Raw genomic sequence first — 23,756 nt, 5'->3', positions numbered from 1 at the left:
AGTAATTTGATTAGAGGGTAGTAGGAGCTAGATTGTAAGTAAGAAGAAGTTAAGATGATATTGAGTGGTAGGAAAGAGGAACCAAAAGATATAGATCACAAATTAAAGAATTATTTTTTTATAGTATTAGATGACCTTAAAGGTAAGACAACCAAATAAAAGGATGGAGGTAAAAAGGTGCACTATAAATAATTATTCTGAACATCGGAGATATACCAGAACATTTGGTCACCTTATTTAACGTTTCTGTACCTGTGGATTACTTTATATTAAGGGAATGGTATGTTTTATAATGTTTATTGAGTTATTTTTCAGTATTACATTTTTGAGTAGTAATCACTATTACAATTTTCTGTGTCTTAAACTGGATACCGTCATTGACCTCTAATACAGTGTCAATTTCTTTGTAAAATTTTTTTTACTAAAGAAAAAATTATGCGACGTATAATATATAATTGACAGTGAATAGGGAAATAGAAACCTCAAAATTGGGAGTTTGCTTTGGTATCTTCTGTAAAATACAGGGTTCTCTACTTTGGCATGGATAGATATATTTGGAGAACCCAGATTGTTTTTTAATGTATTTGTTTTCCTTTCCTGTATATATTGTCACGGTTATTTAGTGTGGCATAATTGTGAAACTTTCTTTTTGTTTTAGCTGACATCTGAAATGTTTGAAGCAGATCTTGAGAAGGCATTGTTGCTAAGTAAATTAGAATATGAAGAACATAAAAAGGTATTTACACATTTATTGATTTAGATATTTTAGAAGTTTAAGTGGTCAGAGGTTAGGACCAACCTTCCTGAAGTTTGTATAAAAGTTCTCCATTAAAGCTTGTCCTAAAAATTCACCATTGTAACAAAATATTATTATGAGGTTTTTTTTTTTAAAAGATTTTATTTATTTATTTGACAGAGATAGTGAGAGAGGGAAAACAAGCAGGGGGAGTGGAGAGGGAGAAGCAGGCTTCCTGGAGAGCAGGGAACCCGATGCGGGGCTCGATCCCAGGACCTTGGGATCATGACCTGAGCTGAAGGCAGACGCGTAACGACTGAGCCACCCAGGTGCCCCTATTATGAGTTTTTTTTTTAAATAATTTTTTAGGGGGCCTGGGTGGCTCAGGTGGTTAAGCGGCTGCCTTCGGCTCAGGCCATGATCCTGGAGTCCCTGGATCGAGTCCCGCGATCGAGTCCCGCATCGGGCTCCCTGCTCGGCAGGGAGTCTGCTTTGTCCTCTGACCCTATCCCCTCTCATGTGTTCTCTCTCTCTCATTCTCTCTCTCTCAAATAAATAAATAAAAAATCTTTAAAAAAAATAAAAAAATAGGGCGCCTGGGTGGCTCAGTTGGTTAAGCGACTGCCTTCGGCTCAGGTCATGATCCTGGAGTCCCGGGATCGAGTCCCGCATCAGGCTCCCTGCTCAGTGGAGAGCCTGCTTCTGCCTCTCTCTCTGCCTGCCTCTCTGCCTACTTGTGCTTTCTCTCTGTGTGTCAAATAAATAAATAAAATCTTTTAAAAAAATAAATAAAAAATAAAAAAATAAAAAAAATAAAAATAATTTTTTAGACGAACCATGAGAGACGATGGACTCTGAAAAACATTCTAGAGGGGAGGGGGGTGGGAGGATGGGTAAGCCTGGTGATGGGTATTAAAGAGGGCACGTTCTTCATGGAGCACTGGGTGTTATGCACAAACAATGAATCATGGAACACTACGTCAAAAACTAATGATGTAATGTATGGTGATTAACATAACAATAAAAAATTTAAAAAATAATTTTTTAAAAGATTTATTTATTTATTTGAGAAAGAGCTGGGGTGGGGAGGAGGAGCAGAGGGAGAGAGTCCCAAGCAAACTCTGTGTTGAGCACAGAGCCCAACATGGGGCTCGATCCCATGACCCCAAGACCATGACCCATGCGGAAACCAAGAGTTGGATGCTCAACTGACTGTGCCACCCAGGTTACAAAGCTTTTATAATAAGATTACTCCCTAGGTTTTGAGAGGCAACAGACTGAACTCTGGTGATTTGGAATGTTTCCTTAAGAAATTAGTCTACCCAAGACGAAGGGAAGAGAGGAAATGAAATTAATAGCAGATGATTTATTTTAACTCATTTTGTTTTATTTTTTTAAGATTTTATTTACTTATTTGAGAGAGAGAGAGAATGAGAGAGAGAGAGCATGAGAGAGGGGAGGGTCAGAGGGAGAAGCGGACTCCCCGCCGAGCAGGGAGCCCGATGTGGGACTCGATCCCTGGACTCCAGGATCATGACCTGAGCCGAAGGCAGTCACTTAGCCAATTGAGCCACCCAGGTGCCCTATTTTAATTTATTTTAAATAAACACAGGAAATAAGTAGATTTAAAAATTAAAATTGAGTACAGGGATTTTCTGCTGGAGATATATAACAATTAACTAAATGTGAGGCAATTTCTGATGTTTTGGCCTTGTGAACTCTGAATTTTATCTAAACTGTGATATTGGGTTGCTGAAGTGCATTGTACAGCTTGAAACTATAGGAACACTTAAGTAAAAGGTAGTGTTGGCTTCTAGTTTCTATATTTAAATTGAGCATTTATTATTTTTATAGGATTTGATATTTTAGTCCTTTACATGCATTGGAAATTTTTTTGGTCTGTAAAATGTATTCAGCTTGTGATTGTATTTGATCATAAATGACCCTGGTCATGCTTAAGGGCCTTTAGGCTGTCATTGTACACTAGCTCCTTCACTTAAGATGAAGGGAAGAGAGGAATTAAAATCTAGAGCAGATGATTTTGCTTTTTACTTGTAGTTCAAGGGAAAAGGAAGAAAGACTTCATACATTATATGTGTTAGTTTCATTTTCCATGTCCCTAGTCTGATTATCCTGAATAATCAAGAATAACTACGATCCTTATTGTTAGTCGCCCATTTAAACACAAAGCTGGCAATTAGAAAAATGAACACAGCTAGCTTTCCTATTATTTCATTATTTAAATAGACCTTTCAAGTTACACTGGAAAAGTATAAAAAAAAAAATCTCTTGACTTGCTTACTTCAGAGATAAAATTTATCAAATAGAATACTATCATATAATAATGATTTATTGTTGTGAGATATATGTCTAGATTCTAAAGCTAAAAGAACTAGCTATATATTTAGAGGAGGAGTAGAGTAGATAGTGCTGATAAAATACCATGCTCCCAGCCAGTTTTCTTGGCACGGCCATAGGCCTGCTACCCAAAAGCATTGGTTCTATCAGACAATAAAGACTTTCAGAGAAGGGAGGAACTCCTCTTTTATGCAATGGTTAGTTTGATGTGATTGCATTAATGTAGTCATTGAGTTTTAAGTCAATATTCTAATAAAATAACTATAATTATTTTAGTGTAAGAGTTTTTTTAGGAGCTAAAGTTTAGGATGGCATTTTTTCTTTTTTTTTTTTTTTAAGATTTATTTATTTTAGAGAGAGAGAGTGTGCATGGAGGGGAGGGGCAGAGGGAAAGAATCTCAAGCACTCACCCCACTGAGTGTACAGCCCAATGTGGGGCTCGATCTCACAACCCTGAAATTATGACCTGAGTCAAAATCAAGAGTTGGATGCTTAACTGACTGAGCCACCCAGGCACCCCTGGGGTGGCATTTTCTATTCTGTTCTATTACTCATTTGCCAAATCTTTTTTTGAATAGCCAAAATGTGCAAGGCACATAATAGAAAGATAAAGATATGGTCCCAGTCCTTGAGTGTAGAGGAGGAAGACATACATATAATTACTATGTATAGCATTGAGAGATGAATGTTCTCAGTGCAGTGGGAATTCAGAAATATGGAAGAATTTTTTTGCCTTTGATGGGGATGGGTTTTAGAAAAGGATTCTTACAGAGGAGTCTTACTAGGTGTATTAAAAGGTCACAGTCTAGGCCAGAGAAAGTAGGCATTGTCAGGGAAGGAGTGGCAAATGTACAGGATATGTGAATGTGAAAGGGTATAGTGTCTTTGATTTGGAGTTGCTAGAGGTACTTTCTGAAGGATAGGATATAAAGAATCTCATGCCCCCGGCTAAGGAGATTGGGCTTTATAAATCTGTTGGCAGAGAACTATTGAATATTTTCAACTTTTAGATTGATTTCAGGTTTTCATTTTCGAAACTCATGCTATAGCCATGTAGAAGATGGATTGAGGGGCTAAAATTAGAGGGTGTTGCAGTGTCCAGCCAAAGAAGATAAGGAAATGACAGAAGGTCTGAAGAGAAGAGAACAGATATAAGGAGATAAACTCAACAAGACCTTGTGACTAATTTGTATATAAAGTCTGCAGGAAGAGCAGACAGAGGTGACGCAGGTTTCTAGTCTACACAGTTGTGTGGGTGATGGTGGCATTAAACAAGGTCCTCACTGGAGGATCCAGTAAGGAAGGCAGGGTGAACATATTTAGTTTGGCGATGCTTACTGAACAGTCCAGTGAGTTGTTTGTACATACAAAAATCATCAGTGTATAGGTAGAACTTTAAACTTTGAGGAACAATGGGTATAAAGCAAAAGAATAGCTTAAGAATGGAATAATGGTGAGAAGAGTTTGGAAATGAGAAGCCAGTGAAGGAGACTAAAGAGTAGTCAGAGTGTATTGAGAAAACCAAGAGATGTTTGAAAAAGTAGTGTCTTTGGATATGGCATTGTGGGGGAGGTTGACCTTAATTTTAGTGGCAGAGAACAGGGGAAGCCAGATTTGGCAGAGGTGGTGAGAAAGGAAATTGACTATAGATGATTGTCTTAAGTTTGGTCCCGAAATAAAGAAGAAGTGGCAACTAGGAGAGGTTATAAACCACAAGGTATAGCTTTCTGTTTCTATTTTAATGTTTAAGAGGCAAGAGATTGAGTATATAAATAAAAAACAGCTATCCTGGGGTGCCTAGGTGGCTGTCAGTTAAGTGTCCAACTCTTGATTTCAGCTCAGGTCATGGTCTCAGGGTCATGAGATCCAGCCCTGTGTTGGGCTCTTGTTGTGAGTGGAGCCTGCTTAAGATCCCCTCTCTCACTTTCCTTTTACCCCTCCCCACCTGCGTGTGTGCTTTCTCTCTTAAAAAAAAAAAAAAAGCTATGCTTTTATACAATTTGGCTAGCTTCAAGTATTGATTTCTTTTTATTTGCAGTTTACCTTTAAAAAATAAAATTCTAATATATTACCTATAACAGTATGCTGATTTTTTACCAGTGTAAATCAAGCTTAATTATTGTTGGTAATTCTTTTTAGGAGTATGAAAATGCTGAAAATGCTTCAACTCAGTCAAAGGTTATGAATAAAAAAGATAAAAGAAAGAATCATCAGGGAAAAGACAAACCTCTCACAGTATCACTAAAAGATTTTCAATCTGAAGGTAATATATGTATGAAATCTATTATGCTAGAGAGACTATTTTAAGTCTTTATATACTTAAGTTTTAAGTTCCTTGTTAATTTTTAAAATAAGTAAAAATTGTTTTGTTAATGTGTTACTGAGATTGTGAAAAATGTAGACCTGTTTGGAAAGAAACAATTTGGGGGGGTAGTTTAAAAGTAGTCATTAAATCCCCATAAAACTTCAGTACAAATACATCTTTTTGTATCGGAATTTGTCCGTTTTCTAAAACTCACTGAAAATAAAAATTGTATTTGTAGTTTTTGAGTCATCTTGAAACATGAGTACTGTCCTTATACATAAAGTGAATGGACTTGCACTAGACCAGGAATAGTATCTTCAGATTTCACCCATTATTGGTCAACCTCTTCAAATTATCTGGAACTACACCTTAGAAAATTAAAATACAAATTTTTAGAGTGAGACTTACTACCAGAAAACTTTATAATATCATTTGTATTTTTTTATTGAACAGAGAAGACAAGGAAACTACACCATTCACCAAACTTTTGAAGACAGACCATAAAGCACATTTTTTTTGATGTGGGGAATCGTGAAAACCCTAAGTCTATACTGTTAAATATGGTAGCCACTATTCATGTGTGGCGATTTAAATATAAACTGATTAAAATGAACTAAAATAAAAAAATTCGTTAGTTGCGATAGCCACATTTCAAATGCTCAGTAACTACATGTGACTAGTAGCTTCCACATTAGATAGCACAGGTATGGAACATGACTATAATTACAGAAAATTTTTTTGGACAGCGTTGTGCTTATGCCAGTCAGAATAGTTGCTGACAAATGAACAGTTGTTTGTTCATTGATAGTGATCTGTTGGATTCATATGAATTAATACATTGGGCATTTGTTCTGTGAGTATTAATACTACAGCAATAATCTAAAAAAAAAAAAAAACCCACAATGAAATACTTTACTGTTTTCAGAAGCAAGCCTATTTGTGAAATTAGGAATAAATTTAGAGCATTATATTGCTTTGGTTTAAGGATCAGGATGGTTTTTCCTATAGTCTGCCTCTCTTACTAAGTTTCTTATTTGAGGTTAAAAGAACAGATGTATGTTAGCGTTTAAATTTTGGCAAGAAAGATTTTATATAAAATATATTTCATTAAAAACTAGGCAGAAACATGAAAAGAATGCTTTTGAAAACTTCTTTATTTTTCATGTTTGATTATAAGTACTATGTAAATTTATTAGTTGGATTAAGAAAGACATCAGTATGGTACTGTTAAAGGGAAGGTAGATGACTATTTCAAGACATGATTAAAGCAGTCATGATTCTTTCTCAGGTTCTGGCATTACATTGTATGCTAGACACTAGAATGGCTGTGACGTTAGGAATAAAAAGGAAATTAGGAATAATTAGGATTTTGTAGCTTGAGCTGAAACTTGTGATTTTGACATTTATTATACTTACAGACCCTATTCTGATCAACAGATGCTTTAGAGAGCTGGACCAGCTTTTAAATTCTCAGTCATATGATTGCTATTCTATTAAATTATTGTTAGTCTTTGAGAAGAGAAATTTTCTTCTATGCACAAGAAGCAATGTTAAATATTAGATATCCCAGTCATCTCTAATTTAAATAAGAACACTTACTACCTCTATGTACTTTAGTTTCAACCTTGTATCTGTATGGATTCCCTTATGTCTTCCTTTTCCTCATTCTGTAATCCCTTTCCAGAAATGCTGTGTTGTTACTAAGTCAATGATTTGCTTAATCTGGATATATTTCTTATTGCCTTCTTTCTTTTCATTTTATAAATATACATCAGTTTTTAAGATTTCTGATAGTATTATCACATCACTATGATGTATATTTTTAAAATAAAGAAACTAAGAGGTTTAAAGGACACAAATTACTATTCTCCTTTTTATTTTTTTCCACAAAGGCAGTGTTCTGTACAATTTTGCAGTTACAGTACCCTGTGATTTGATTTTAGACATATTTGCTTCCCTTTTTGTCCCCCCCCAAATTGTGTGAAACCAAAGACCTAAATTATTTAGAATTCAAATGTTTAAAATTTAATAATACCCTGTGGTATGGGTGGCATTTACTGGGATATAAGATATAGCCCCTAAGCAGAGCAAATTAGTAATTATATGTTGAAATTTAACATCTTATACCTAGAGAGGGAAATCTGATATCTTAGATAACCCCCAAATGACTTCTGTAACTCTTATTATAACTTTAAAATTCTCAGTTACTTTAAATATTTTTACATATTGGGTATAATAATTATTAATACTAATAAAATATTAATATTGTTAATTTTTTCAATGAATTTTCATCATTTTTTTCATTTACAGATCACATTAGTAAGAAGACTGAGGTAAGTGTTATTGTAACCATCTTTATTCTAGAAAACACTTGATGATTTTAAGAATAACACTTCACTGTTTGGCAGTAAGTCTTTTTTGAGACCTAACCATTTAAAGGACAGCGCATAGATTTGTTGTGAATGAATTTAGTCCTGTCGATCTGGCTATTATAAGGATATAAAATATATTACAGTAGAATAAAAATACCATTTGCATGAAGGAAATATGAAGAAGGTATATTATTTGGCTTTAGTATCCTCATTTAGTATCCTAACCCACACCAAAGATTTACCACATGTAAGCTTAAAATTTTAGGGAAAAGTGGTGTAACACTCCAGTCTTTATTAAAAATATCCTGATATCCTGAAACAAAGTCTCAAGATATTTTGGAATTATGGAAGTTGTGAGATAAGATACGATTCTATAGTTTATAGCTATCGATCATATACTACTCTTAATTCACCATTAGAGGGTAGTGCTCCCTACACATAACTTCCTAGGGCTATTGATAACTTTTTTTTTTTTTAAGACTCTAGTACCAGATTCTACAAATCTTTTAGAATTGGGAGGTACTACTATAAAATATCTTCTAGTATTGAAGAAGGTACTAATAAAATGTTAGGAGTTATTTTGACTACTAATTTGGAAGTTTCCCTATTATATTATGTATATATTCTTGTTAGTAATTCCATCAGTTGATTTTTTGAATGGTCAGAGATGTTCCTTGTTTTCACGTTGTAATACATATATGGTTTTTGACCAGTTTTGATGTTGTTTCAAGTATTTGCTTGACAGGTCAGGAAAATGAAATCATCTCTAGGAAACCACATATAAATAACTCTGTGTCTATAGTCCTTAACTATGCACACAAGCACAAAATTGATTTGTTAAAATGGATGGTGGAAATTCTTTTTATTTAAAAACTACTGTCACCATTTTTTAGATTAAAATTTAAATGACCACAAATATAGTCTGAGTATTCATTTTATGTTTGAAGCGGAAAACAAGTACTTTTGGACTGATTCCATTTTTTTAATCCATTGACTTACTTGGAGGATAGGTTTATGCAAATAAGAAAGCAGATACAAATGGTACACCCTATTCCTAAGAGACTACCAGCAACTGTTAGTGAAGGGAAAAATAATTTTTATAAACTGTTTCATGCTTTTCCTTCTTTCCTGATTTGAAAGAGGAAAAAAAATTCAGACTGACAGGATCTCATGTATTTAATATATTCCATCCAAGTTGTATTTAAACAAGCATAGGTGGTGACACAGCATATATTTTGTCTTTTATTATAGTTCTAGAGCTGTGTTCTGATTGTCTTCTGTTAATAATTTGATATGTAATAAAATTCACTTTGAATGATCCTAATTATTAAGACATTTTCTACTTTTGTAAATGCAGTCTAATTATAATTTATTTCCTACATAACTACTTTAAGAAATTGGTCAAAAGAACATGTAATTCACATTATCCTTGATACTTGTTAAAAATATACCAAAGTCATGTTCCATTTCATTAGAGGTGTCACTTTGTTGGGACTTGAATATTTAAGTGTTGTAGCATTTATGCCATCACTCTAGGAATCTAGAAGAGCTTTTTCAGAGAGTTCAAAAATAAATCTGAAAAAAATGTCTGATTTCAAGTCTAAAATGAGATATGCTTTCTACTTCTAAAAGTATACAAGTCTTTGTTACATATGTATGCTCAGTAATTGACTTATTTTTCCATCTCTAACTTAAGCCAAGAGATGTTTTTCCCCCATGGGAACTTTAAAATTCCTAACCTCTCTTGAGAACAGTATGCATCTCATCCATTCCTTCTTAAATCAGGTATTTACTGGATAAAATTCAAAAGAGAAAAGTTGTTTTTTTTTTTTACTTTATTGCTAGGTGATGAGGAGTACTTGAACTTCCTGTATATTCCTCTAACTGCCATCTAAACTTGTTCTCAGGTTGATTTCATCATTCCCCTTTTTCTTTCTCCATCCATTTTGATTATGTTATTAATCTCCATGCTTTCTTTGTAATCTCTCTCACCTTGAAATGATTAGAATGAAATTGACATTTGCAGGAGTAGAGGATGGGAACAATTAATTTTTCTTCCTTAAATGACCAGGAAGTGTTGGTTGCCACTGCTACCCCAGTCCCCTACCCATTCTTCAGTATAGTCAAGAACATCCCATAAGAATTCTAGACAAGAAGAATGAATAAAGAATAGGTGCTTGTATATTCCTCTTAGAAACCTTAACTGATTATGCCTTTTAAGGAGCATTATTTGATCCTTAAAGTTGTTTTTAATTTTCACGTGTTGCCTTTTTAAACACTGGTGCTGCAGGTTGGAGTATCTCATAGGTACTGCTTCCTCTTTAGCTCCACTTTTATCTTGCCTCCCCAGCCCCAGTCCTTCTAGTACCATTCAATAGCTTTAAAATTTTTAGTGATCATCCTATGTCTTAAAGTCTAAAAGGTCAAGTCTTCAATATGCTTGAATAGACTATCTCTAGAAGAGTACCCAAGAAGTTGTAACAGTGGTTGTCAAAGGGTGGGGGGAGGAGGGCTTATTGGGATAGGAGAGAGGCTGCTTTTCACAATGTAAATTTTGAAGTTTTCTATTATGTCTATGTACTGTGTATTTAAAAATTACATCAAAAATAAAAAGCCCTGGGTGAGAGAGGGAACAGGGGAACAAACCTGGTCTTATCTGGCTCCATACCCTAGTTCCTTTTTTTGCACAATGCTTCCTGCATGTCTACCTTAGATATATGAGCTTGGATGAATAACTTATTCATTTAGGTCCTCATTATATTAGCTGAAAAGTAAGGTTGACTCTGTTGATTTCTAAAATTATGATAAATTATCAGTGTGCAATTAAATATTATATGCTAAAAATTGAACCCTATAGTTAACGCTACCAAGATACAGGAGAACAGCAATAATAGCCCATTAAATTTTAAAAGCAAATAAATTCTACCTAGTTTTTAAAAATCTCACCTAAAATCTAGCTTTTCCTAAGCAACTCAGCCTGTTTCCTACTCCTCAATGTCCTGAACTCATTTTTGTTCCCATGCCTTTCCTTATTTGTGTTTATTATATTTGTTAACCCTCTTATGTTGTAAGTAAGAGACGCCCAACTCAATCCAACATAAGCAAGAAAGAGATGCTTATTTGGGTGGTATAACAAACGAGGAAGGATAGGGAAAGAGCTGGCCTTATAGTTGACTGGATCCAGGGATTTATATAGGTTTAGGATTCTTCATTTCTCTCACAAGTCTCAGTTGCTATCTAAGGCTTCACCTCCTGACAGATCGAATGGTTACCAGGGGATCTTGAGGTTACATCCTTATAGGATTTCCTATAAATTGTTAATTAGCTTTTGAGTCTTGATAGGTTAAAGTTCAGTTTTTCTTTGAGGAGATGAGGGAAGCAAGAATATTCCCTACATGGTGTGATATGCTTTCTATCATATCACATTAGGGGACATAGAATGGTTATTTTTATGATAAAATTGATCTCCTTAAAGAAATGGCTATTACTAACATAAATGATCACATAAATGTATAAAAGACAAGAGACAAATCTCCTTTACAGAAAATTCCAAATAATTTGTGTAGATATTCCCCTTCCAGGAGAGGGAGCTTAACTCCTTCCACTCTTCTTGAGTATGGGTTGTGCTTGGTAACTTGCTTCCAAAGAGTAGAGTACAGAAAGAGGGAGGGAAATTAGTTAGTTTTACACTGTAGAAATCTGGGAAACACAACCTTGACCAGGTGATCAATATTAATATTAATAGTGATATATCATGTTGATAGCACATAACCTTGATACGATGTGGTAAGAATGGCCTATACTTCTGTGGTTCCCAGCCCCCCGCCCCAAATCACATAAACCCGGTCAAACCATGATAAAAACATCAGACAAATCCAAATTAAGGGCCACTCTACAAAATACCTGACCTGAATAACTCAAAACTTTCAAGGTCATCAAAAACTAAGTCTGAGAATTTGTCATGGACAGAGAAGGCTAAGGAGAAATGATAAATGTAATATATATCCTGGTTGGAATCTTGGAATAGGAAAAGAACATTAGGGGGAAACTAGTGTAATGTGAATGAAATTTAGAATCTAGTTACAGTATTGTATCAGTGTTGGTCCTTTAGTGGTAAAACATACTATAATAATATAAGATGTTATCAACAGGGGAAATGGGGTGAGCGATATGTGGAAACTGTCATCCAAAACTTTTCTGTAAATCTAAGAGTATTCTGAAGTTAAAAGTTTATTTAAAAATTTGATCAATGGGTTCAGATGTTGTCAACCATTATAAAGTTTCCCCTCAGAGTTGCACTCAGTGCCTTTGTAGCTATTAATGATGATTTCCTTTATCCATTATTTTTTTAGAGTATGTTCTTCATTAAACTTAAATTTTTACTTCAAGAATACATGCATATAATAGTAATTGAATGGTAGAGGAGAGTTTATGAAACCAATAGTCTCCCAGCTATTTCCCTTCCCTTACTACTTTTGAAAAAATCTTTCTCATATTTCACGATTGACCTGCATCAAGCCATGGAAAAGTGTTTAGAGTTTTTCGGAACACACTGTGTTTTTTCATGCTACCTTGTCTACCTATGTATTCTTCTCTTCCATCTTTTTCAGTGGTGTCTTGTGAATGAATAGTTGTTAGTTCTTCTGAGAGAGGGAGCGAAGTCAGGAACAATCTAAGTTGCCATCTATGTGATGTCACTCTTCTGCCATCTTTATTTGCCTAAACTAATGCTTCAGAACTTGGCTAAAGAGTCATTTTTTTCCTGGTCTCAGATGCCCAGAATATTCTGTATATACTTCATAACACTCAACACTGTTATCATTGTTTCGCTTCTTTAGAATTTGAGTTCCGGGGCGCGTGGGTGGCTTAGTCGGTTAAGCGTCTGCCTTCGGCTCAGGTCATAATCCCACGGTCCTGGGATCAAGCCCCGTATCTGGCTCCTGGCTCGGTGGGGAGCCTGCTTCTCCCTCTCCCTCTGCCTCTCTCCCTGCTCATGCTCTCTCTCTCGGTATCTCTCTGTCTCAAATGAATAAATAAAATCTTTAAAAAAAAAAAGAATTTGAGTTCCTGGAGGTCTGGGGCCATATCTCATTGATTTAGTTTTCCTAATTCCTGTTGCGTAGTAGGTAATGTAAATGGGGAAGTTGGTTGATGAATGAATGAATGTTCTCTCTTCTCACTGAAACCTTCTCTAGCCTTTCTGGGTCTCTTTCTTCCATATATTTTTACAACATAACAGAGGCACATAGATTTTATTTCTTCTCTTAGTTCAAGCACATTGTTAGGGTCTTCTGCTTAGTGGAGTATTGCATGAAGTAGAATTGTGAGACTGCATCCTTATTCAGCAGCAAAAAATTTCACTATCGATTAATTACACTTGCCATTTATAAAAGAGGAAAAAGTGCGTGTCTTACAGGCACTTGCCATTTCTGACGTATATGGAAGAGTGCTTAATTACTGTATTTGTTACTATGTGTTAGTTTTGGTCTTTTTCAGTAGATTGTGAGTTCCATGAGAGTAGCCTATGTGTTGCATGATAAGGGCTTAGTAAATAAACATCTCAAGTTCAAGACTTGAGTCCACCAGAGTCTGTCCTAGTGGGGAGAAGAAGGTAGACTTACCCCATATATAATGTCATCTTTAATATAAGAGCTCATTTAAGAATGCCATTATTTAGATTTTCCCTTGAAATAAGTTCAGAGCATTCAAGTGTAGTGAAAGAGAAATCGCACACATAGATAGAGCATTTGAGGTTTGCATATTACCATGTATTAATGTATCTTAAAACTATAAAGCTGGGAAGCTGTTCTTCTAAAGGTGTCTTACAGTCCCTGGAAGTATGAAAGGAATTGTTGATCAAGCATTAATATTTGTCAGTTTACTCTATAAATGATGTATTCTTCACGTAGGAAATAGGGACTCAGTGGGAAGCTAGGTTTGTTTGCTTTTTATTAAGAAGTATAATTTACGCACAATAGAATATACACGTCTTAAGTGAAATTTGATGAGGTTTCACATATAAATATACGACCCACATCCCTAACAAGGTAAAGAACATTTTCATCACTCCAGAAAGTTCCCTTCTACCCCATGCCAGTCCTTTTCTCATGTCATCCCCTGCCCCCCACAGGCAACCACTGTTGTAATTTCTATCATCATAGATTAATTCTGCTTCTTTATTTGAAGTAAAGCATACAGTATGTTATTCTCTGGTCTGGCTCTTTCCCTTCCAGAATGTTGCAGGTTCATTGATGTTGTGTGTACCAGTAGTTTTTTCCTTTTCATTGTTAAATTGTATTCCATGGTATGAATATATCGTAATGTGTTTATTTATTCTCCTGTGGATGGACATTTAGTTTGTTTCCATTTTTTGGACCATTAGGAATAAGGCTATTAGAACATTTTTTATGATCTCACTGAAGAGGAATTCTTAATCTCAGGAAACAAACTGAGGGTTGCTGGAGTGGTGGGGGGTGGGAGGGATGGGGTGGCTGGGTGATAGACATTGGAGAGGATGTGTGCTCTGGTGAGCACTGTGAATTGTGTAAGACTGATGAATCACAGACCTGTACCTCTGAAACAAATAATACATTATATGTTAAAAAAAAAAAAAAAGTAGGAAGAGAGAAATAAGGGGGGGGGATCAGAGGGGGAGATGAACCATGAGAGACTATGGACTCTGAGAAATAAACTGAAGGTTCTAGAGGGGAGGGGGTGGGAGGATGGGTTAGCCTGGTGATGGGTATTAAAGTGGGCACATATTGAATGGAGCACTGGGTGTTATATGCAAACAATGAATCATGGAACATGGCATCAAAAACTAATGATGTAATGTATGGTGATTAACATAACATAATAAGGGCGCCTGGGTGGCTCAGATGGTTGGGCGTCTGCCTTCAGCTCAGGTCATGATCCCAGGGTCCTGGGATCGAGCCCCACATCGGGCTCCTGGCTCAGCCGGGAGTCTGCTTCTCTCTCTCCCTCTGCCTCTCCCACTGCTCATGCTCTCTCTCTCTCTGTATCTCTGTGTCACAAATGAGTAAATAAAATCTTTAAAAAAAAAAAATAACATAATAAAATAAAAATTTTTAAAAACATTTTATTTTTTAATTTTTATTTTTTTAAAGATTTTATTTATTTATTTGAGAGAGAATGAGAGAGAGCACATGAGAGGGGGGAGGGTCAGAGGGAGAAGCTGACTCCCTGCCGAGCAGGGAGCCCGATGCGGGACTCGATCCAGGGACTCCAGGATCATGACCTGAGCCGAAGGCAGTTGCCTAACCAACTGAGCCACCCAGGCGCCCAAAAATAAAAAAACATTTTTTAGAAACAGCTTTATTTAGGGGCACCTGACTGGCTCAGTTGGTAGAGCATGTGACTCTTGAACTTGGGGTCATGAGTTTGAGCCCCATGTTGGGTGTAAAGATTACTTAAATAAAATAAAATAAAATATTTTAAAAACCCAGGTTTATTTAGGTATAGTTTACATACTATAAAGTTATCCATTAAAGTGTATAATTCAGCTGATTTTAGTATATTTACAGAGTTGTGCAGCCATTACTGTAATTAATTGTATAATATTTTTGTGATCCCCATAGGAAACCTCATGCTTATTACCAGTTATTCCCTGTACCCCTTTGGTCCTAACCCCACACCCCGACTTAGGTAACCACTACATCATTTGTATAGATTTGCCTATTCTGGACATTTAGTATAAATGGAATGATACAAAATGTGGTTTTTGAGATTTACACTTAGCAGAATGTTTTTAAGTTCATTCATGTTGTAACATCTGTCAGTACTTCATTCCTTTTTATCACTAATAGTATTCCATTGTATTTGATTTTATTTACACATTAATTACTTGGACATTTGGGGTGTTTCTACCTTTTTTTTTTTTTTTTTAAATAGGCTCCATGCCCAGCGTGGAGCCCAGTGCAGGGCTTGAACTCACAACCCTGAGATCAAGACCTGAGCTGAGATCAAGAGTCAGAAGCTTAGGGGCGGGGCGCCTGGGTGGCTAAGTCGTTAAGCATCTGCCTTCGGCTCAGGTCATGATCCCGGGGTCCTGGGATCAAGCCCCACATCGGGCTCCCTGCTCAGCGGGTATTCTGCTCCTCCCTCTCCCTCTGTCTTCTGCTTGTGTTCCCTCTCTTGCTGTGTCTCTCTCTGTCAAACAAATAAATAAAATCTTTAAAAAAAAAAAGAGAAGCTTAACCGACTGAGCCACTCAGGTGCCCCAGTTGTTTCCACTTTTTAAATTATGAATAATGCTGCTATGCACATTCATGTACAAGTCCTTACATGTTTAATTTCTCTTAGGTAAAAACCTAAGAATGAAATTGCTATGTCATGGGGTAGATGTTATGTTTGCTAATTTTTTTTTTTTCATTTTTAAAAATTTGAGTGTAATTGACACACAATGTTAAATTAGTTTCAGGTACATAACACAGTGATTTGACAAGTTATATGTTAGATGTTCACCACAAGTGTAGCTTCTATCTGTCACCATACAATGCTGTTACGGTATCACTGGCTATATACCTTATGCTGTACTTTTTATTCTCTTGATGTGTGTTTAACTGTAAGAAACTACTGTTTTCCAAAGTGGATATACTATTTTAGACTTGTTAGAGGTACAGGGGTTTGTGAAATAAAGAAAGTTATTTTGCATTCCTGGTAGGAAGGCTGACAAAAGGTTTTTTATGATGCTAGCTTTAGTTCCTTTCACTATAGCTAAAGAAACAGTTTCAATAATTATTTGTATTTCTGTATGCCACTAACAGTGTAATTAAAATCAAAATGCTTTTTACAGTAATATAGTAATACCTGGGAATAAATTTAATAAAAATCTGTAAGGCCTATATTGGGAAAATTACAAAACTTTATTGCAAGCAAGTAGACGTAAGTGGAGGAATATACCTTAACTTATTATCATAAAGATATCACTTTTTCTCAAATTAATCTGTAAAATCAGTGCAATCCCAACCAAAACCACAATTTAGTTTTTTCTTAATTGAAGTTGACCTGCACGATTATATTAGTTTCAGGTGTATAGCATAACAATTCAACATTTATATACATTACAAAATACTACAGTAAGTATAGTTACCATCTGCCACCATACAAAGTTATTACAAATATTGTTGAGAATGTTCCCTAAGCTGTACTTTAAATCCCCATGACTTATTTATTTTATAACTGTAAGCTTGTACATCTTAATCTCCTTAATGTTTTACCCACCTGCCCCTTACAACCACCAGTTTGTTCTCTGTATTTGAGTCTGTTTGTTTCATTTTGACAACCTAGTTTTTAAGCTAAAAACTAAAGCACTTCTAAAAAATTAATATGGAAGTGCAAAGGACCAAAAATAACCAAAACATTCTTGAAGAAAAAGATAGGGGAATTTGCCCAATCAAATATCAAGATTTTTTATAAAATTAATAATTAATAAAGTAAGGTATAGGCATAATGATAGATAAATAGACTATTAGAACAAAATAGCACAGAAATAGGCCAACCACTCAACCATGAATGTAACCCTGATCTGTAACAGAGTGATATGGAATACTACTGGGTAAAGGATGAACTTTTTTTAAACACATGGTTTTGGGCAATTGAGTATTTTTATGGAAAAAAGATTAGATTATTACTTCATGTCATACATAAAAATTCACTCACAGTGGATCAAAGACCTAAAAGTCAAAGGCTGTGTTACAAAACTTGTAGGTGCTAATACGAGAATATTTTTTTATAACTTTAGGGTAGGAAAGATAAAACCCACTAGCTTTAAATTTATACTTTAAGGACTTCTTTCCATCAAAATATGTTAGAAAAGTGAAAGGATGATCTTCAGAGTAGGAAAAGATTTTTTTCTAAAATAGAACTCATTGAAGAATCGAAAAAGCAAGTACTCACAAAAGAGGATATTTATATGGCTTAAAAACATATAAAAAGATGTTCAACCTCATTAGTAATCATGGAAATGCAAATTAAAACCACAAAGAGAATATTACTTAACCTCCAGTTTAGCAAAAATCCAAGCATCTGATGATGTGTGTGTGTGTGTAATTAAGGATTTTATTTTTAAGTAATCTCTACACCCAACATGGAGCTTGAATTTACAACTCCAAGATCAAGAGTTACGTGCTCTACCACTGAGCTAGCCAGGTGCCCCCAAAGCATCTGATGATTTGAATTGTTGGTGAGAATATGGAATAATGGTATACTGCTTATGAAGAGGTAACTCGTTACAGTTTTAAAACGTTCAACATAGTACTGGAAGTCCTAGCCAGGGCAATTAGGCAAGAAAAAGAAATAAAAGGCATCCAAATCAGAAAGGAAGAAGTAAAACTGTCACTATTTGTAGATGACATGATATTGTGTATAGAAAAGGCCCAATAAAGATTCCACCAAAAACTATTAAGTAATAAATTAATTCATTAAAGTTGCAGAATATGAAATGAATATACAAAATCTGTTGCATTTCTATATAATAATAATAACAACCTATCAGAGAAATTAAGGAGAACAATCCCATTTACAGTTGCATCAAAAGGAATAAAATACCTAGGAATAAATTTAATCAAGGAGTTGAAAGACTTGTAGACTAAAAACTATAAGACATTGATGAAAGAAATTGAGGAAGACACAAATAAATGGAAAGATACCCCATGCTCATGGATTGGAAGAATTAATATTGTTAAAATGTCCATGCTACCCAAAGCAATCTACAGATTCACCTCAATCCCTATCAAGATTCCAGTGGGATTTTTCACAGAAATAGAACAGAAAATCCTAAAATTTGTATGGAACCACAAAAGACCCTGAATAGCCAAAGCAATGTAGAAAAAGAAGAACAAAACTGGAGATATCATGCTCCCTGATTTCAAGCTGTACTACATAGCTATAGTAATCAAAACAGTATGGTATTGGTGTAAAAACAGACACAGTCCAATGGAACAAAATAGAGAAGCTCAGAAATAAATCCACACATATGTGGCCAATGAATTTATGACAAAGGAAGCAAGAATATACAATTGGGAATGGACGGTCTCTTCAATAAATGGTATTGGGAAAACTGGACCACTATCTTATACAATACACAAAAATTAACTTAAAATTGATTAAAGACTTGAATATAAGACGTAAAACCCTAAAACTCCTAGAAAAGTTAGCAAAAAGAAAAAAAAAAGAAACCTTGGCATGTGTGATAACATGATGAACATAGTGGATGTTATGCTAAGTAAAATAAGTCAGGCAGAGCAAGACAAGTACCGTATGATTTAACTTATATGTGGAATCTAAAATATGAGCAAACAAAACTCATAAATAGATTCATAAACAGGACACACTAGTGGTTGCCAGAGGGGAGGGTGGTAGAGGAATGAGCAAAATTGAAGGGGATTAAGAAGTACAAACTTTAAGTTACAAATAAGTTATAGAGATGAAAAGTACAGCATAGGGGATATAGTCAATAATATAACATTGAATGGTGACTACACTTACTGTGGTGAGCATTGTGAAACGTATAGAATTGTTGAATCACTGTATTGTACACTTGAAATTAATGTAGCATTGTATGTCAGCTACAATTAAAAAAGAAAGCTCCTATAAGAAAACATAAGTGGTAAGCTTTACATTGCCGTTAGCAATGAGTTTTTTGGATTTGACCCCAAAAGTAGAGGCAATAAAAGCCAAAATAAACAAGTGGGACTCCATCAAACTGAAAAGCTTCTGCACTCCCAAGGAAACCATCATCAAAATGAAAAGGTAACCTATTGAATGGAAAAAAAATATTTGCAAGTTGTATTCCTAATAAGGAGTTAATGTTCAAAAAATATAAAGAAGTTATACAACTCAATAGCAAAAAAAACAATTCACTAAAAAATGGGCAGAGGATATGGGTAGACATTTTTCCAAAGGAGACATACAGATGGCCAACGGGTACATGAAAAGATGTTCAACATGACTAATCACCAGGAAAATGCAAATCAAAACCACAATGAGACATCACCTCACACCTGTTAGAAGAGCTATTATCAAAAGGACAAGAGATAACAAATGTTGGCGAGGGTGTGGAGAAAAGGGAACCCTCATGTGTCATTGGTGGGAATGTCAATTGGTGCAGCCACTATGGAAAACAGTATGGAGGTTACTCAAAAAATTAAAAATAGAACTACCATATGATCCATCAACCATGAAATGAATAACAAACTATGGCAAATTTTGTCAATGGAATACTAATCAGCATTGAAAGTGAATGAATTACTGTTATCAGGAACAACATGATTCCATATAAAGTTCAAAAACAAGCAAAATTAAACTCATTTAGGGATGCATGCATAGGTTGACAGGCAATAAAATCAGAGATTATCACAAAAAGTTCAAATAGTCACACCTCTAATGAAGAAGAAAAGAGAAGCGTGGAATCTTTTGGGGTGCTAGCAGGGTTTTATTACCTTGATAGTAACTTATAAGCATGTCACTTTATAATTATTCTTCAAACTGTATATATGCTTCATATGTTCTTAACATGCGTAGATCTAAGGGTATTATGTTAAGTGAAATAAGTCAGACTGAGAAAGACAGATACCATATGATTTCACTCATATGTGTAACTTAATAAAACAAATGAATAAAGAAACAAACAAAAAGCAAAATCAGACCTGCAAATACAGAGAACAAACTGATGGTTGCCAGAGGAAAGTGGGGTGGAGGGATGGGCAAATGGGTGAAGGGCAGTGGGAGATATAGGCTTCTAGTCATGGGATGAATAAGTCACAGGAATAAAAGGCACAGCATAGGGAATATAGTCAGTGATACTGTAATAGTGATGTATGTTGACAGATGGTAGCTACACTTGTGAGCACAGCGTAACATATAGAGAAGTTGAATCACCGTGTTGTATACCTGAATCTATAGTTGTGTGTCAACTATACTCAATTTAAAGATTCCAAAAAAAAAAATTAAAAGCTTAAAATTGGATTTTCTTTATGCAAGTACAAAAGAGAAGTTATTTCTTAAAAGGATACTATTTATAGTAGCAACAAAAAATTATAAAGTACCTAAAGATCTAACAAAAGTTATGCAGAAACTTAATGGAGCAAATTATAAAATTTTATTGAAAGACAAAGATGACCTACATAGAAAGACATGTTGTTTGAGTGGATAAGAAGCTTTATAACAATTTTTCCCAAATTGTTTCTGCATTTCCAATGAAAATCCTAAAAGCTTTTTTACCCCTAAGAACTCAACAAATTACTAATACGGAAGAACAAAGGCTAAAAAAAAAGCAAAGAGCTCCTAAAGAAGAACCAATATTTAATGTATTACCTGTCATTCATCAAAATTCCATATATGCAGCGGTCTATTTTTTGAGCTCTCTATTCTGTTCCAGTGGTTGATTTGTTCCTGTCGCTAATTCCACAGTGTGCTCATTACTTAACATCATGTCTTATATGTGGAAAAGCAAGGGACGGTTGTTAGTCATATTGGGAAAAAGTCAAATTGGATCTTGATCTTTCATCACACATTCAGATCTATTCCACATAGATTAAATACTTCTGTGTGAAAGGCAATTGTACTACCCATAGAACTAAAAAATATGGAATATATTTTTGATGCTCTAGGTAAGGAAGATCTTAACAAAAACACCATAAAATGGATGGTTGGTAAATTGTTATTCAAAATCAATAACTTATTTTTCACAAAAATATTAAAAAATGTAAAAAAGGGCACAATTGAGAGAACATGTTTTCAAAACACAACTCATTATCCAGACACAGAAAGAACTCCTATCATATGGTTAAAAAAGAGATGGCTGTTTTTGTTTTCTTGCTATCTCAAAGGATAGAAATTTTAAATGTAGTTAAGAGACATCAAGTGTTTTACAAAATCAAGCATTTTACAAAAACCATAAAAAATGTCCAACTTTGTAAATAAAATTTTTTAAATTAAAAAACCCCCAAAACTTATCCAAAATGAATATTGTTTAGTGACATCTAATAAAACCAATAAAATATGGAAATAATAAACACTAAATTCATGTGAACAGTTACTCATACAATAGAGGACAAGGTACTGGTAATATTCTAGTTTTTAAGTAAAATAGTGCTATCATGGGTGTTCTTTAAAAAAGAAAGTCTTATTGAGTTAGTTTATATACCATAAAATTCACCCTTTGTTAAGTGTATAATTCAATACAGTAACTTATAATGAATTTAAAGAACTGTGCAACCATAACCATAGTCCATTTTTGAGATTTATCCATGTTACATTATAGTGTGTGTCAATAGTTCATCTCACTTCATTGCTGAATAGCATTTCATTGTGTAAATGTTGTTTATTCAACAGTTGATGGAATTTGCTGTGAATATTTCATACATATCTTTGTGTAGATACTTGTTTTCATTTCTCTTAGGTGGATACTTAGGAGTGAAATTGCTGGGTTGTATGGTCAAGCTGTTTTCCAGAGTGTATCATTTTTCATTCCCACAAGAGATGTATGAAGGTTCCAGTTTCTCCACATCCCTGGCAACACTTGTTATTGTCTCTTGTTTTGATTGTAGCCATACTAATGGGTATGTAGTGTATCTCATTGTTGTTTTAATTTGCATTTCCCTGGTGACTAGTGATTTTGAACATCTTTTCATGCCCTCATCAGCCAGTCTTAATGTCTTCTTTGGTGAAATGTCTATTCACATATTTTGCCCATTTTTAAAGTATGTCATCTTATTGTTTTTGTGAGATTTATTTAAACATTCTGGATTCAAGTTCTTTATCAAATATATTATTTGTAAATATTCTTTCACAGGATGTGATTTGCCTTTTTCTTTTTAAGAGTTTATTTATTAGAGAGAGAGTATGCGCTCACACAAGCGGGGGGTGAGGGGCAAAGGGAGAGGGAGAAGCAGAATCCCCACTGAGCAGGGAGCCCAATGTGGGGCTTGATCCTAGGATCCTGAGATCATGACCTGAGCCTAAGGCAGATGCTTAACCCACTGAGCTACCAGGTGCCCTGACTTTTTATTTTCTTAATGTTGTCTTTTGAAACACAAAAGTTTCTAATTTTGATGAAGTCTAGTTTACCATTTCTTCTTTTATGGATTGTGCTTTTAGTATTCATTTAATAGCTCTTGCCTAACCCAGGTTCACAATGATTTATCCTAGAAGTTTTTAGTTTTAGTTATTCCTTTAAAGTCTGTGATCCATTTTTATATTGTCGCAAAATACCTATAACAAAACTTACCATCTTGACCTTTTTAAGTGTATAGTTCAGTGGTATTAACTACATCCATATTGTGCAGCCATCATCACCATCCATCCCCGTAACTCTTTGTATCTTGTAAATATGAAGATCTATACTTACTAAATAATATCTCCCCATTCTTCTGTCCCCACAGCCCATGGCAACCACCATTCTACTCTGTCTCTGACTGACTACTCTAAGTACCTCATAAAGTAGAATCATATACAGTATTTGTCTTTTTGTGACTGACTTATTTCACTTAGCATAACGTCTTCCAGTTTCACCCATGTTATACATTATTGCAGGATTTCCTTTTTAGGGCTGAATAATATTCCACTGTATACTTTTGCTTATCCATTCATCTGTTAGTGGTCACGTGGGTTGCTTCCATGTTTTAGCTCATGTGATTGATGCTCCTGTGAACATGGCTGTACAAATATCTGACACCCTGCCTCTAATTCTTTTGGGAATACACTCAGAAGTGGAGTTGTGGATCATGTGGTAATTCTACTTTTAATTTTTTGAGGAACAGTCATACTGTTTTACACAGTGGTGTACCATTTTACATTCCTGCTAACAGCATGCAAAGGTTCTGATTTCTCCACATCCTTGCCAGCACTTGTTTTCTGGACAGCACCATTCTAATGGATATGAGGTGGTAACTCATTGTAGTGGGTTTTTTTGTTGTTGTTTTTTGTTTGTTATTGAGAGAGAGAGCATGCACATGCAGGCCAG

The 23,756-nt window shown here is 34.8% G+C and overlaps 1 protein-coding gene across 5 annotated transcripts in view; it reads left to right on the top strand.

The window, feature by feature from the left end:
• GKAP1 (G kinase anchoring protein 1) overlaps positions 1-23,756 on the top strand; it is a 70,050-nt gene that overhangs the window by 21,953 nt on the left and 24,341 nt on the right. For 4 of the 5 annotated variants that reach the window (XM_035024389.1, XM_035024388.1, XM_035024391.1 and 1 more), the window contains exons 4-6: positions 659-736; positions 5,234-5,357; positions 7,710-7,732. In XM_035024389.1, coding sequence (XP_034880280.1) covers positions 659-736; positions 5,234-5,357; positions 7,710-7,732 — 225 coding nt within the window. The remainder of the gene's footprint in view (positions 1-658; positions 737-5,233; positions 5,358-7,709; positions 7,733-23,756) is intronic. The other variant, XM_035024390.1, reaches the window with a different exon arrangement.

The sequence above is a fragment of the Mirounga leonina genome, unplaced genomic scaffold (genome assembly GCF_011800145.1).
Source record: "Mirounga leonina isolate KUSES-001 unplaced genomic scaffold, KU_Mleo_1.0 Mir_179, whole genome shotgun sequence".
Taxonomy (NCBI): Eukaryota; Metazoa; Chordata; class Mammalia; order Carnivora; family Phocidae; genus Mirounga; species Mirounga leonina.
Note: the sequence above shows the minus strand (reverse complement) of the source record. Positions and strands in the feature narration are given on the sequence as shown.